Source organism: Meriones unguiculatus, chromosome 18 (genome assembly GCF_030254825.1).
Source record: "Meriones unguiculatus strain TT.TT164.6M chromosome 18, Bangor_MerUng_6.1, whole genome shotgun sequence".
NCBI lineage: Eukaryota > Metazoa > Chordata > Mammalia > Rodentia > Muridae > Meriones > Meriones unguiculatus.
This window is the reverse complement of record NC_083365.1, coordinates 15,228,132-15,242,858: the sequence shown is the minus strand read 5'-3', so window position 1 is coordinate 15,242,858 and position 14,727 is coordinate 15,228,132. Positions and strand designations below refer to the sequence as shown.

At 38.2% G+C, this 14,727-nt stretch overlaps 1 protein-coding gene across 3 annotated transcripts in view; it reads right to left on the bottom strand.

Annotated features, from left to right (window-relative positions):
* The window catches only part of Trpm7 (transient receptor potential cation channel subfamily M member 7), an 88,055-nt gene that overhangs the window by 2,866 nt on the left and 70,462 nt on the right, over positions 1–14,727 (bottom strand). Inside the window, exons 29-36 of one of the 3 annotated variants that reach the window (XM_021642837.2) lie at positions 13,240–13,310; positions 11,268–11,302; positions 9,790–9,815; positions 7,984–8,034; positions 7,840–7,905; positions 6,442–6,725; positions 6,233–6,315; positions 5,878–6,083 (exon numbers count right to left, since the gene is read on the bottom strand). In XM_021642837.2, coding sequence (XP_021498512.1) covers positions 5,878–6,083; positions 6,233–6,315; positions 6,442–6,725; positions 7,840–7,905; positions 7,984–8,034; positions 9,790–9,815; positions 11,268–11,302; positions 13,240–13,310 — 822 coding nt within the window. Of the gene's footprint in view, positions 1–5,877; positions 6,084–6,232; positions 6,316–6,441; positions 6,726–7,839; positions 7,906–7,983; positions 8,035–8,970; positions 9,020–9,789; positions 9,816–11,267; positions 11,303–13,239; positions 13,311–14,727 lie in introns of those variants that run through there. The other 2 variants (XM_021642838.2, XR_009587387.1) reach the window with 2 other exon arrangements.

Genomic DNA, 14,727 nt, shown 5'->3' with positions numbered 1-14,727 from the left:
TCATTATAGATGGTTGTAAGCTACCATGTGGTAGCTGGGAATTAAACTCAGGACCTCTGGACCTCTTAACCTCTGAGCCATCTCTCTAGCCCCATTTTTTGAGTTTTGTTTGTTTTGAGACAGGGTTTCTCTGTGTGACCTTGGTTGTCCTGGACTTGCTTTGTAGACCAGGTTAGCCTAGAACTCACAGAGATCTGCCTGCTACTAAGTCCTCCCAACCCCCCTGTGCTGGGATTATAGGTGTGCATCATTCTTAATTACAGTGTTTAAAAAAAATTGGTATCTCAGCAGTCTACCATAGCTAGGATATGCTTAAATTACATCTCAGAGTGGGTGAGGTAGGCACACAAGCTCCTGGGGGCTCTCAGCATCTGTCTTGATAAGCACCTGATTCAAGGTCTAAGCAATCTGCCTCTGGTTCACCATCACTAGTATTTCACCTGGACGGTATTTCACCTAGTATTTGAAGGGTTTAAAAAAAGTCCAACAAAACATTTGTTTTGCATTTTTAAAAAGTTTGGTGTTTTTAATTAATTATTTTTTAACACATTTTTTAAAAATATTTATTTATTAACTATGTATACAATGTTCTGTTCTGCATATACACCTGTACATGCCAAAGACGGCACCAGATCTCTTTATAGATAGTTGTGAACCACCATGTGGTTGCTGGGAACTGAACTCATGACCTCTGGAAGAGCAGCCATTGCTCTTAACCCCTTGAGCCATCTCTCCAGCCCTAATTTATTTTTTATTAGTTACAGTTTATTCACTCTGTATCCTAACTTTAGCCTCCTTTGTCCCCTTCCCATTCCACCCTCCCTCCCTCCCTCTTCTCCTATGCCGCTTCCCCAGTCCACTCATAGGGACAAGGTCCTCATCCCCTTCCCTCTGATCCTAGTCTATCAGGTCTCATCAGGACTGGCTGCATTGTCTTCTTCTGTGGCCTAGAAAGGCTGTACCTCAGGGGGAGGTGATCAAGGAGCAGGCTAATCAGTTCACGTCAGAGACAGTCCCTGTTCCCATTACTAGGGAGCCCACTTGGACACTGAACTGTGCATGGGTTCTAGGTTATCTGCAATATCTGGAATATCAGTCTAAGAGAAGACCCCTGTGCCCAGATTTTTTTTTTTTCCTTTCCTTGTGGAGCTCCTGTCCCCTCCAGGTCTTTCTATCTCCCTCTTCTTTCATAAGATTCTGCACTATGCCCAAAGTTTGGCTATGAGTCTCAGCATCTGCTTCCCCCCCCCCCCCCCCAGCATCTGCTTTGATACCCTGCAGGGTAGAGTCTTTCAAAGTCCCTCTGTGGTAGGCTCCTGTCCTGTTCCCTGTTTTCTCCCTCTTCCAATGTCCATCCTATTTGCTTCCTTCTTGCTTAGCTTCTTTAGGTGTACAGATTTTAGGATGATTATCCTATATTATACATCTATTAGCCACTTAGAAGTAAGTATATACCATGTATGTCTTTCTGCTTCTGGGATACCTCACTCAGGATGATCTTTTCTAGTTCCCACCATTTGCCTGAAAATTTCATCATTTCCTTGTTTTTAATTGCTGAGTGGTATTCCATTGTGTAAATGTACCACAATTTCTGTATCCATTCCTCAACTAAGGGACATCTGGGTTGTTTCCAAATTCTGGCTATTACAAATAAAGCTGCTACGAAAATGGTTGAGCAAATGTCCTTGTTGTATACTTGAACATCTTTTGGATATATGCCTAGGAATGGTATAGCTGGATCTTGAGACCTCAAAATAAAACCAGACACACTAAACCTGTTAGAAGAAAAAGTGGGGAAGAGCCTTGAACTCATTGGCACAGGAGACAATTTCCTGAACAGAAAACTAACAGCACAGGCCCTAAGATCTACAATCAATAAATGGGACCTCATGAAACTGAAAAGCTTATATAAAGCAAAGGACACTGTCATCAGAACAAAACAACAGCCTACAGATTGGGAAAGGATCTTCACTAACCCTGTATCTGACAGAGGGCTGATATCCAGAATATATAAAGAACTGAAAACATTAAACAGCAACAAATCAAGTAAATCAATTTGGAAATTGATTTGGCACTTTCTCAGAAAATTAAGTTTTTTTTTTAAACCTCAGTCTTCTCCAGAGGTATTAAAAAGCTGGTTGAATCTTTTTGAATTAGAAATACTTAAGTACAGTGAAACCTGATTAAAATGGTCCAGTTTCACAAATAAAAAAATCTAGAATTAAAACATGATACCAAGCATTTAACTGGTAGAGTACTTGCCCAGCATACACAACCTCTCTATTCAAACCCCAACACTCAATAAACTGTGAAGGTGGCACATTCCTGTATTCAAGGTAATTCTTGAACACAGCAATTTGGAGGTCAGCCTGGGATACATGAGACCCTATTTAAAAAAAAACAAACAAACAAAAAAACAAGTAAGAAAATAAAAGAACAAAAAAAGCAAGCAAATAAGCCCCAACAACATGGTTCTATTTTACAAAACTATTTTTAAAGCAGTCAGTGTGTATAAATGTGCATATGCCACAATGCCATGTGTACAGCCAGGGACAACTCTCAGCAGACAGTTCTGACTCCATCTCCTGGGTCCCCGATACTATTTTTTCCAACAGATTGGAAAAGACTGAAAATACGCAGTACTCTGTCAATACTTGACAGATGGGCACTCATGCAGGCCAAGCAGGAATTCAGGACTTTTTGAAATCTTCTGGTAGTGCTTTACTGAAATAAAAACTGCACTAGTCTCTTAAGTCAGCCAGTTTAGGAACCTGCTGACAGAATACAAGCGGCAACAGCTCTGTTTGTAGAAACAAAAATTAAAACTGGAGTGAAAGTCTACCAATGCAGGCAGGCATAGATCACATATTACCATGCTGCAAATTTTCACACTGGCACTGAAAGCAGTAATTCTGACTCATCAGTAACGCAGAAGGCACCTCTCTTAGGTTGAGAACATCTATTTCAGAACCCTAATTTTGGAAAATACAGCAAACCATACCATACCCAAATAACTGAAAATAGCAAAATAAGCTGTGATGGAAGTGATGAGTTACAGTTTCTGTATGTCTTCACAAGAGCAACAAAGAAGAAAATACTTTGGTCTTTCTGTATCTCTATATCATGAAATTGTCCTAGTAATCATCTAAATTATTCCTACAAAAATGGTTCATCTGGGCCTAATGGCACAGGTCTGTAAACTCGGAAGCTGACTCAGAAGGACTGAAAAACTCAAGGCCTAACTGAACTGCAGAATGAGTTCAAGGCTAGCCTGATAACTTAGTGAAATACTCAAAGAAAAAGGATGATGATGGAAAAGAAAAAGAGAAGAAAAAGAAAGAGGAGGATGAGCAGTAGGAGGAGGAAGAAAAGAAAGAATGGGAAAGGAAAGAAAAGGAAAGGAAGAAAGGAAGAAAGGAAGAAAGGAAGAAAGGAAGAAAGGAAGAAAGAAAGAAAGAAAGAAAGAAAGAAAGAAAGAAAGAAAGAAAGAAAGAAAGAAAGAAAAGAAAAAGAGAGAAGAAAAAAGGGGGGGCACAATTAAGAATATTTGCTGCTCTTCCAGAGGACTGGGGTTCAGAAAAAGAGAAGAAAAAAAGAGAGTGCAGCAATTAAGAATATTTGCTGCTCTTCCAGAGGACTGGGGTTCAGTTTTCAGGACAAACATGGGAATTCACTACTGCCTAACTCCAATTACACAGGACTCAACTTCTTCTGACCTCCATAGGCACCAGGAACACATGTGCCTAGACTTTCATGAAGGCAAAACACATACACAATAAAATGGAATTTAAAAATCTTTAAAATTTGAAGAAGAAAGGGGTGTGCATGCTGAGGAACCAGCAAGGAGGGTTTAGGGCTTTGCTACCTGAAGATACAAGCCTGAGTGAGGACTTCAGTTTGATTCCTAGAATATGGGAAAAGATGGAAGATAGGAACTAACTCCTAAGTCTTCTCCTGATTGCCACATATGCATCATGGCATGTGTGCCAATCCCCCTCCCCCAAACATACTCCACACAAGCCTTGAATAGTGGTGTACACGTGTTGGGGGCTGGGCTGGTGCCATCTATTCTAATCTTAACTGTTTTCTCCCCTGAGGTCTGCTTGCTGTTTTTTATAAGCAGATACTCACATACCCCAAATGACATTGTAAACCTTGCCTCTCTGTTTAACCAATAAAATGCCCACACACCTGGGTAAGGTAGATGGGGTAGGTGTGGCCTAGGTTCCAAGGTTTTCGGAACAAAAGAGGATCACGGGAGGAGGAGAAAGGTGAAGGAAAAAGTAGGTTGCTTGGGATAGAACCATGTAAGCCTGGAGGATGGCTCAGATGAAGAATATAAGCAAGTATTTTGAGATTATGGATGGAAAGTAGTCCAGATAGGAACGGTTAAAGCAGATGGCCTGGGAGGGGGGCTAGGAGATAATGAAACAGTAGGTGGAATTATCTGCCCAGCCCAAGGTGAAATAAGGCAAATCTAAATCTAACAGATGTCTGTGTCTTTATTGATTATGATACTGAGTTAGATAATACCACCATGACAATTACAGGACTAATAATAATAAACATTATTAGCATGTACTTTTTAAGCCCAACACTCAGGAGGCAAAGGGTTCCAGGCTAGTCAGAGGTATACAGTGAAATCCAGTTTCAAGAAAACAAAACAAAAAACCCACAAAAGTTTCAATGCACAATGCACACAATTTTAAAAAGGGTGGTGGAGTGCTTGCCTAGCATGTGAAAATCATATGCGAGGGGGAGGAGAATGTTGTTGAAAGAATCCTTAAAGAGTTTCAGCTTTCTAACACTAGGTGTGATGGCACAGACCTTTAATCCTAGCACTACTGGAGTAGAAGAAGGAAGACCTCTGAGTTTGAGTCTGTAGACCAGCCTAGTCTATATAGTGAGCTCCAACAAGATACAAGGATACATTGTGAGTCTGTCTCAAAAACAAACAACCAAGGCAGAGGAAACACTCTGGAGCTTTCTATTTTAGGAAAAGCAGCCGCCATGCAAGAATTCCAACTACCTAAAATCATCCTACTATAAAAGCCCAAGTTAAAGTCACATGGTCACGTAACGATTTCAGGTAGTGAACAGAGACCTAAGATATTTAATTCCAATTAAACTTTCCAAAGTCTTCAGCAATTTAAGCCCTCAGCAAGGACAGCAGAGATGAGCTATCCCCAGTATTGGCTATCTAAATTCCAGAAGCATGGGGCTAGAGAAATGGCTCAGAATTTAAGAGCACTTACTGCTCTTCCCAGGACCCACATGGAGGCTCACAACTGCCCATAACTCCAGAGGTTACTCCAAGAACTGCAGGTCCAGGGGATGTGCTGCCCTCTTCTCACCTCTTCATGTTTCTGGAAACTATGGGTTAAATGGTTGCTACTTTAAGCTACCAATTTTTTGGATAGTTTGGTGAAAGATAACATAAAAAACAACAGTATTCATTACTGCATTGTTAAAAAATGATTTTTTTTATATCTATGAAATACTAAAATATGGACACCTAAGAGTATTATAATAGATTTCACATGAACATGTTTCACCCTAACTATGATTATTAAGATAGCCAGGCTGGATGTGGTGATACACTCCTTTAGTCCCAGCACTTGGGAGACTCAGAAAGGAAGGTCACAAGTACTAGGCCAGCTTGGGAGGCATAGTAAAACTCTAATGAAAGGACAGACAAACATACCCCACTATTCTAAACCCCAAAGACTATACTGCTATGATTGTAACCTACTTTACAACTTCTATCAGCCTAATAATTTAAATTAGCAGATCTCTGTATAACATGTGTAAAATACGAATAGGTTGAGAACCGACTACACAACTTTACCTTAGTAATCCAATTAGTAATAAATTTACCTTGTAAGTCAAGCACCAGTAACTCCCCTCTGGTATATTCATAGGTCCAGTGGCTAAAGGCTAGCATGATCTCTTCCAGAGTGTTTGTTGGAATAATTTCATCACCATTATTATTGTTGTATTTTCTAAATTCTCCAGTCATGCATTCTTCTACAGCAAACCATTGCCCTGCTGAATGGCAGTATAGCAGGAAAACCTCAAGGAACCTTACAAAAGAGTCACAGACATCACCAGGCAGTTTGTAAGATTCTATCTGATATGTGGCATGCATAATAAATAATCAACATCAATAATGAGTGCCAAAAGAGACTGTTATCTAAATAATACTTAGTGTGCAACTAATGTAAAGATTTACCTTGGAGAATATGGTATGGATTTGGGTTTCATCTGATTAAAGGCAAACGTAAGCTTTTGTGCTGCTCTCTGTTGTTGTATTTCCTGGAGAAGGAGAGAAAGCCCTTGATCAATATTTAAACTAAGATTTTATTTGGTTTACTCACACTTTAAAAGTTAAAACATGAAACTTACATTACAGCTTAGAGTCACACATTCACTGACACTTACTCTGAGACAGAGATGCAGAACTGTATCTTCTTTATAAATGCTTGACCATGTGTTAATCACCTCAGGGAGAAAAGATTTAATGATATAAAGATGCCCTGACTTCAGGATATCGTGCTCTGACCAGGTACACTGTACTTTGACTGCTCTTCGTAAACCGCCTCCCATTTCTTCTTTACTTAAAAACTCAATTTTGGCACAGAGGCCTAACTGAGACCAAGAAGACATGCTGTTATTCAGTATGCTGGGAGAACTCTCCTCCAGACGATACACCGTGACAGGCTCACCTGCAATACCAATGAACAGTTCAAGATGAAATAACTTTAAAATGACAAAGGAGAACAAGCATTTATAAATACCTATGGTAAATAACTAACTAAATAACTAAATAGCTAAATAAATAAGGTTAACATTAAGCAAGGAATAGAAAATAAAACAAAAGTTGCAATTTTATAAAAAGTGATAAATGATAGAAATAAAAATACGCTTCCTTGGGAAGAGATGTGGCTCACTGGATAAAAATGCTGTTGGGCAAACATGAGGGAGGCCCTCTAGAACCCATGTAAAAGGCCAGCACATGGGCACCTGTAACCCAGTGCCATTTTGAGTTCTGGGCTTGGCCAACTGCCAGCTTAGTTCCAGGTGCAGCGAGACCCTGTCTCAAAGAAATAAGACAGAGTGATAGAGCATAATGTCCAATGTTCTCCTCTGGTCTCTGTGCACACATACCGGCACACCTCATGCATCCATATCACAAACATTTATTTGAATCAATAAACTTAAAACCAATTAACTATCACTGAACTCATACTTAAAGATAAGCACATTTCAAATTACAATAATTAAAGAAAAACTGTGTGTGTGGGAGGAAGTACATATGCACACACACAGGTGGATGCCGGAAGGTAACTTTACTACTTGGCTATTCTTCCTCAGAATCCATCCCCTTTATTTTTTGGAGCTCAGTGATTAGGCTGTCTGGCCAGAGTGTCCAGAAATGACAACACAGGCTGGCACACCTGGCTTCTTCACGTGTGTTCTAGGGAATGAACTCATCTTCTTACGGACCAAAGCACCTTTCTAGGATAAAGTGTATCTTGAAGATAAACTTTTAGGAAGCAAGTCAAACTCTAAACACTTCTGAGTTAAATGTTAGACTGGAGGTTAGAACCATCTGTCCCACACACCCTGTGATGTCTGTTACCTGACAGTGGATCAAGGTTTTGAAATAAAGCAGAGTGGTTTCTAATGCCCCCTGCTATTTTGGTATGCCCTACTTTTCTGATAGGCTGACAGATGCAATAAACCGGTATTTCTCATAGGAGTCTCCTCACCCTGCCCTGGCCATGCCCTAAGTTGTGGTCAGAGAGGAGCGGTGGCCCCTCTCTGCTCGGGGTTTACCTCGTGGTGGCACGGGGACGAAGGGGATACTCTGTGACAGCCTCATCAGGTTATTTCTTTCCACAGCTGCATTGAAACGAGAGACAAATGATGAGATCTTTAACGACTCAAATATCAGTACATTTTATTTTCAGTATTACTGACCTGAGTAATAGTAATTTGTATCCATAACAGGCTTAAACGGAGAGGCAAGACCTAAAATTGTAAATAAATCAGACTGTTTAAAAAGCACTTGTGCAGCATAAATTTATGCTTAGACATTCTCAAATAATAATCTTAAATTTTTTTCATAACCTCTCCTAACCGGAAAAAAAAAGGAAAAATAACAAAAACTACTTTCACATGTCACATGACCCCATTTCACTGAGGTAAAAACAATAGCTATGGTGCTCCAAACACCTGGGAAGAAGCACATTGAGGCTCTCTACCTCTTAGCATAAATTGCCCTTTTACAGCTGCCACTCGAAAAGAAAAATTGTTCTGTTTCTTGCCCTTTGGCTTTGGGGACAATAACCATCTAAGCATTCTAGGTGTTCTAACATGAGAAGTGAGCTTCTGGGATGTAAGGACACCCCAGATCCTCTCTTCACATATAAATTTTATGTATTTATTTATTTTGAGGGCTTTACTTTTAACCATAGAAGAAAAGATGGGAGAATATCAAATAGATTTGTGAGGTGCTAAGTGCTAGAATATAAATGAGAAGGAACCTACTTCACTCTCTCACACAATTTAAAGCCAACAGTTTTAACACTGTGATAATATAGATAAAGTACATGACACCTATGCACACACTTGTGTATCATGAGGATACAAACCACCTGATTAATAAAGGCTGTGGCTACCTCACACGGGGAAAGAAATCGCAATCTGCAAGGCAGTGGAATTTTAGGGATACATTTACAAGGATAGCTGAGTGCTAAAGTCCATGCTACATTTGAGAACCCCAGGCAGTTTAGTAGGAATGACTAAATACAATCAGAATAGTCTGTGGAGCTTTCTGAACATCACCCACTGACACTCAGTCCACAATATCTAATTCCACAGGTCTGTGGCATCACACAGATGACTCTACAGTGATCTGAATATGCAACCAAGATTGCAAATTAACGAGCAAGAGCATAAGCATACCTGAAGGAGGTGAAGCTACAGAAGCAGGCAATATCAAATTGTGAAGAGCCTAATATGTCATGCAAAGAAAGGACACTGCATTTTACTGAATGACAATGGGAAAAATGTAAAGCAGAGGAGTGGCAAGATCAAATCTTTCAGGAGAAATTATTTTGGTGGTGGAAGACAGACTGCAGTAAATTACAGGCAGGAAGCCAGTATGGAATGACTACTCTGAAAACCTCTCTGGCAGGCAGTAACTACTGAATACGAACATATGCGTAAGCTATGACCCAGCAACCCCTAGGCATATAACCAACGGAAAACAAATTTATGTTTACCAAACAGCATGAACAAGAATGCCCGTCGCAACAAAAAGCATAATGGCTACACACTGGAAGCTACTGAAATGTCCATCAAATAGAATGGATAAATGCACTATTTTCCAACAAGGAACTACTATGAAATACTAATAATGCACAAACTACACTAATAGAGTAATACTGATGAATCTCATAACTATTACATCTCTATGACTCCCACTTACGTTGTACCACAAACCCACATAAAAGTAAGCCACTGTGTTATTCATGATGGAGGCCACAGCAAGAGCCTGGCATATTAGCAATATTCTGGTTTTGGGTTACAGGAAGGTGGTTATCGTAATTCACAGGGTGGGTCATGTTTTACAAAACAACCATATTAAACACAAAGGAAGAGTTTTCCAACTACCTTGGCTTTTTAAAACTTGAAGTCTAACATGTCTTGCCCATGATAATGTGGTAAATGTTTTAATTATGACCTCTAATTTTTTACAATAAATCTACCACACAAACTCACCATTTAATGTTCCTCCTTCAGATGGCCTAAAGAAATATAAACAAAAAATAAGCTGTGTAATAACCTTAGTTTTGAGTATCATTTAACTTACGATTTTATAAAGTTATCATATTCAATGAAACATAATTTAAAAAATACAAATATTCAAATCTGTGAGTCTGAACATTTGCCATTCTCCTATTCCATGTACAGACATGTATATATTTACATGTACCCATATTTTAAACAACTTGTATCTTCACCTTACGGTTATATAAATATCATTCTTTTTGGTGGCAAATTGATGTGATTAGATCTTAATAGAATTATACTTTTATTTCATGGCTCAGTATTTGTGGAGACTCATTCAAGTACTATGGCAATGTCAGGAAATGATTGTCTATGATTCTAGAAGTACTCCAACAGACTGATAGGATGAGGACTGAGGCATCATTTTGCAAGATTCAATAGCCAATCCATTTATTTATAATAAGTCTTGATTCCAAGTGGGAGTTCTTTGAATCCCAAGGACTCCTATATAAATGAAACAGGTATAATTAAAAGGGGAGTGGGGTGAGACCATGATGACATCCAGGCTGAGGTCTCCCAAAATACAGCTCTGAGCCTTCTTTGGGATCTATAAGAATTAGATCTAAAAGAACTCTGAGCCACCATAGTCTCTTCCTGATTCCTATATTCCAACTGGCCCCAAAGGTTATCTTCACTTCGGTAAGGTAAAGATTTTCTTGTAAGAAACATTTTGATCCAGCAGTATCCCCTTTTCCGCTGCTGGTGAGCCACTCTTTTCTCCTTACTTGACTCAATCCCCAGCACCAAAAAAGAAAATCAACTTCATATTCTGTGTCTATTTAAGGCCTTGAATGATAAAGACACAGTCCTGGAAGGGGATTACATGTAGGTTAAGTTTTGCAAATGCCATTAGAGACAGAGTACTCAAACAGCGCTGCCTATTTACACCAACACTATTTACTTTCTTCGTGTTCCTACTTTAGATTCACAGAAGGGAGACACTGAAATGTGTCTGGCTTGAAACTGGCCTTTCTTCCCCAGTGTAATACCTATCCAAGAAATTATCCATCAGACTACTTTTGTTTTACTCTTTTGGTTCTAGATTAGATGATTTCAGTTCTCAAGTTTTCTAAAGTATAGAATATATTACTGCTCTAATAATCAAGGTATTTTCCACAGACAGTTATAATGTTTGATTCAAACAACGGACAAAATACCTTAATATTAACCAAGTATTAACTAAAGACGTCTTTCCACAAATTTATTCAAGAGAAAGCTGAAATAAAATAAAATTGTATAACTATATGGAAATATTATACTGAAGCTATTATAGCTAATTTCTTCATGTCTATAAAGATGGGAAATGCTACAACAAATATCTTAAAAGGAGTATTAAAGAGGTAAGACAGAAGAACAAAGACAGTATTCACTGATTCAGATACTTTTTAGACCACTAATAAAGGACTTACATTTCTCTGTTTGATGGTCTATCTCGTAACCAATCCTTTAGTCAAAAACAAAAGGAACAACTTAAATATAGATGAAGCAGTTCTCTAGAATCAATGTTAACTATTTAACACTTGTTTCTTAAAATGAGAAATAAATATGAAGCCCTTGTTTCATACAATTAACTAATAACCATGAAGGGGAATAAGAAAATTCAGGAACGTTACTTTTTACAGTAGTTGTGTGTGTGTCTTTTTGTGTATCTTCTATGCCTGGCTTTTACGTGGGTCCTGGTGATCCAAACCTGGGTCATGAGGCTTGCAGAGCAAGCACTTTACCTACTGACTTATCTCCCCAGCCTCCAGGATTTCTAGTTCTTCAGATTCTTTGTTTCTGATGACAATATTATTCTCCAGGCATGTCTTTGATTTTATAAATAATTTGTGCTTCTTGCCAAAAGAATACCAAGGTATAAACAAAACACTTAAAATCACACCAACTAAATGCAAATAAAATGATGAAAAGACAAACATTAAGACAATGCAGCCATTTCACACACCAGTTCTTGTGGTTTCTATTCAGCAAATTTAGTAGTCATGTTTCTAGACATATTTAATTTTCCAAGAGTGAGATTCATATTTTTTGAATTTAAATTTTTATATATTCCATCAATTTAGTAAAATCTTAACTTGTTTATATTTTTCCAAATTCTCTCTGCTCTCTCACAGCCAATTAATATATTCCCCTGGTCCTTTTTTCCCCCATCAAAATGTACTTTCATCTATGTTGCATTCTGGTCCTATTTAGTAATTTAGTAATTCTCTCTTTAGATTGCCTCACCTGTTATACAACAGAAAGCATTAGGTCTTTTTTTCTTGAAAAGATATTACTGTGCATCAGGCTAGTCTGATTTGCTACATAGCAAGGCTGGCCTTAAACATGGCCCTCTTTTCTCTGTCCCAAGGTACTAGGATTGTAGGGATGTGCTCTATTTGTTCTGTTTATATTTTTGGTTTTGTGAGACGGTCTAATGGTGTGGCCCTGGCTGTTCTGGAACTTGCTTTATAGACCAGGGTGACCTTGAACTTCCACCTCCCTCTGCTTTCTGAGTGCTGGGATTAAAGATTTATCACCATGACTAGTGAGTATTTTTATTTCTTATGTATTTTTCAAATTGCTAATATTTTGAATAGTTATCTCTTCCTTATCTAATGTTTTATTTTTAATCACTTTAACCACAATTTATTATTTATAATCAGTTATTCTACTTTTAATTACCAGAGGTAGAATAGTCTCTGCAGTTAGGAAATTGTCTTACTAGAACTTTGTTGCAATATTGTACATCTTAGGTTCAACACAGGCTCCTATAGAGCAGAACCTGTTAATGTGGAATTCTAGTAAAAAATTCCTTTTCCCAATGAAACAACTTTTAAAAGAATAACATGAATTTTTGTTTTGCTTTTTGAGACAAGGTCTTATTATGTAGTCCAGACTGGCCTTAAATTTGAGATCTTCTGCCTCAACCTATGGATGATTGAGTTTACAGTTCTGGGATTACAGATGTATACCAAAGATGTTGTGCTTAGTAATGTGACCTTTAATAATACAACCAACTACAAGTTACTGTTCTATTGACTTTAATTGTATGGATGCTGATTTCTAGATACTTAGCTGCCTTTGCCTGAGCTATCTGTCTTGATTGTCTGTCTGGACAACCAAGGAGCATTCACAAAAATCAAACATTACCACAGGTGGCTTGCAATGAATTAATATAATTAGCTTCAATTCATTAGGTCTTGTTTTTCTTCTGTAAAATGTCTGTTCACGACATGAGGAGACTCTTCTCTAACTGCCACCATGTACTGAGGTTAGTTTTCTAAGAAAGCTGTTTTTAAAGCTTTATATAATTGCCCCAAAAATATTAATTACCACTGTAGATAATCATTAGTAACTCAATATACTCATTAATATGCTACTTAATTGAAATGTACAAACCGGTAACAAAGCTGCTTTAGAATCTACTTCTGGAGAGTCTTCTGTAGACGTTCTTCTACTACTGCTTTCTGCTACAAGAAATTAAAAAGACATAGTTGAACTAAACTTTTACAAAAGTATTCACTAACAAAACAAAGTGTTTCTAGGTAGGGTATAACTATCACAAGATGATTTCTTCTCTCCAACGGAGCTGAACCCAAGAATTATAAAAGGCCTATAAATCCCCCAAGCTATAACACTTATTCTAAGTAAATTATCAAATTTATTGTGAAAACCCACCAAGAAGCAAAAGTATTTAAAAATAAGTCAATCTTTGTCTATTTTGAAATCACTCCTACTGACACCCACGGTTATCACCTGTTTGTGTATCTTTCCGGGGGGGGGGGGAGAGGGGACTTAGTTAGTGTATGTACTATACAAGCCCCATTACGTGACATTAGCATACTTTGGTGGGGGCTTTCTTTCTTTCTTTTTTTTAATGGTTAGGTAGTTTTGCAGACATGGGTGTCTTTGTACAACGTCCAGGTTGTCTCCAGCTTAAGAATGATCCTTCTACCTCTGCCATATTATGTTGTGACACCGTGCATGGTTTGTTCAGGGTTTTTTTTAACTTTAAACTTGGAGATGTTCCATGGATGGACACAGAGGACTTTATCATCATCATCATCATCATCATCATTATCATCATCAATTATTTTAGACAGGGCCCCACTTTATAGACCTGGCTAGCCTGGAACCTGCTATGTAGAACAGACTTGTCTCCAGCTTACAGAGATCCACCTAACCCTGGTCTTATTATTATCATTAAATTTTTAAAATTAAGATTCTATGGTTCAGCTGGGCGAGGTGGCTCACACCTTTAATCCCAGCACTTGGGAGGCAGAAGCAGGTTGATCTCTATGTTTTGAGACCAGCCTGGTCTACAGACTGAGTTCCAGGACAGCCAGAGCTACACAGAGAAACCCTGTATCAGGGGAAAACAAAACAACAACCAACTGAGTAAAAGAAATCTAAAATCTCAGAGAAAAAGAAGTTCTATACCAAGCATACAGGTGGTCAGGTGGTATAAACCTTCAATTTCAGCACTAAGGAAGTTGAGACAGGGTACTTTGATGAGTTTAAGAGCCATAAGCCCCTATCTCATAAAAGCAAAAATATTTTAAAAATAGTTTGAAATATATTACAAAATGATGGTCAAAACATTTCAATAACCTCAGAATATATGCTATTCTGAGTATCTCAAAGAAACTTAGTCAAGTATCAAAGAATTTAGGATGCTGATTTAACTAAACTTGTGACATGACTACATTGGTGGGAAAGAGTGCATATATTTGTGTGTATGTGTTCAATCAATAAACACTGGGAAAAAGGAGTTAATCTCCATTTAGTTAAGAAAGCTGATAGCTGGGTATGGTGGCGCACATCTTTAATCTCAGCTCTTGGGAGACAAAAGGCAGGTAAATTGCTTTGACTGTGAGGCCAGCTTGA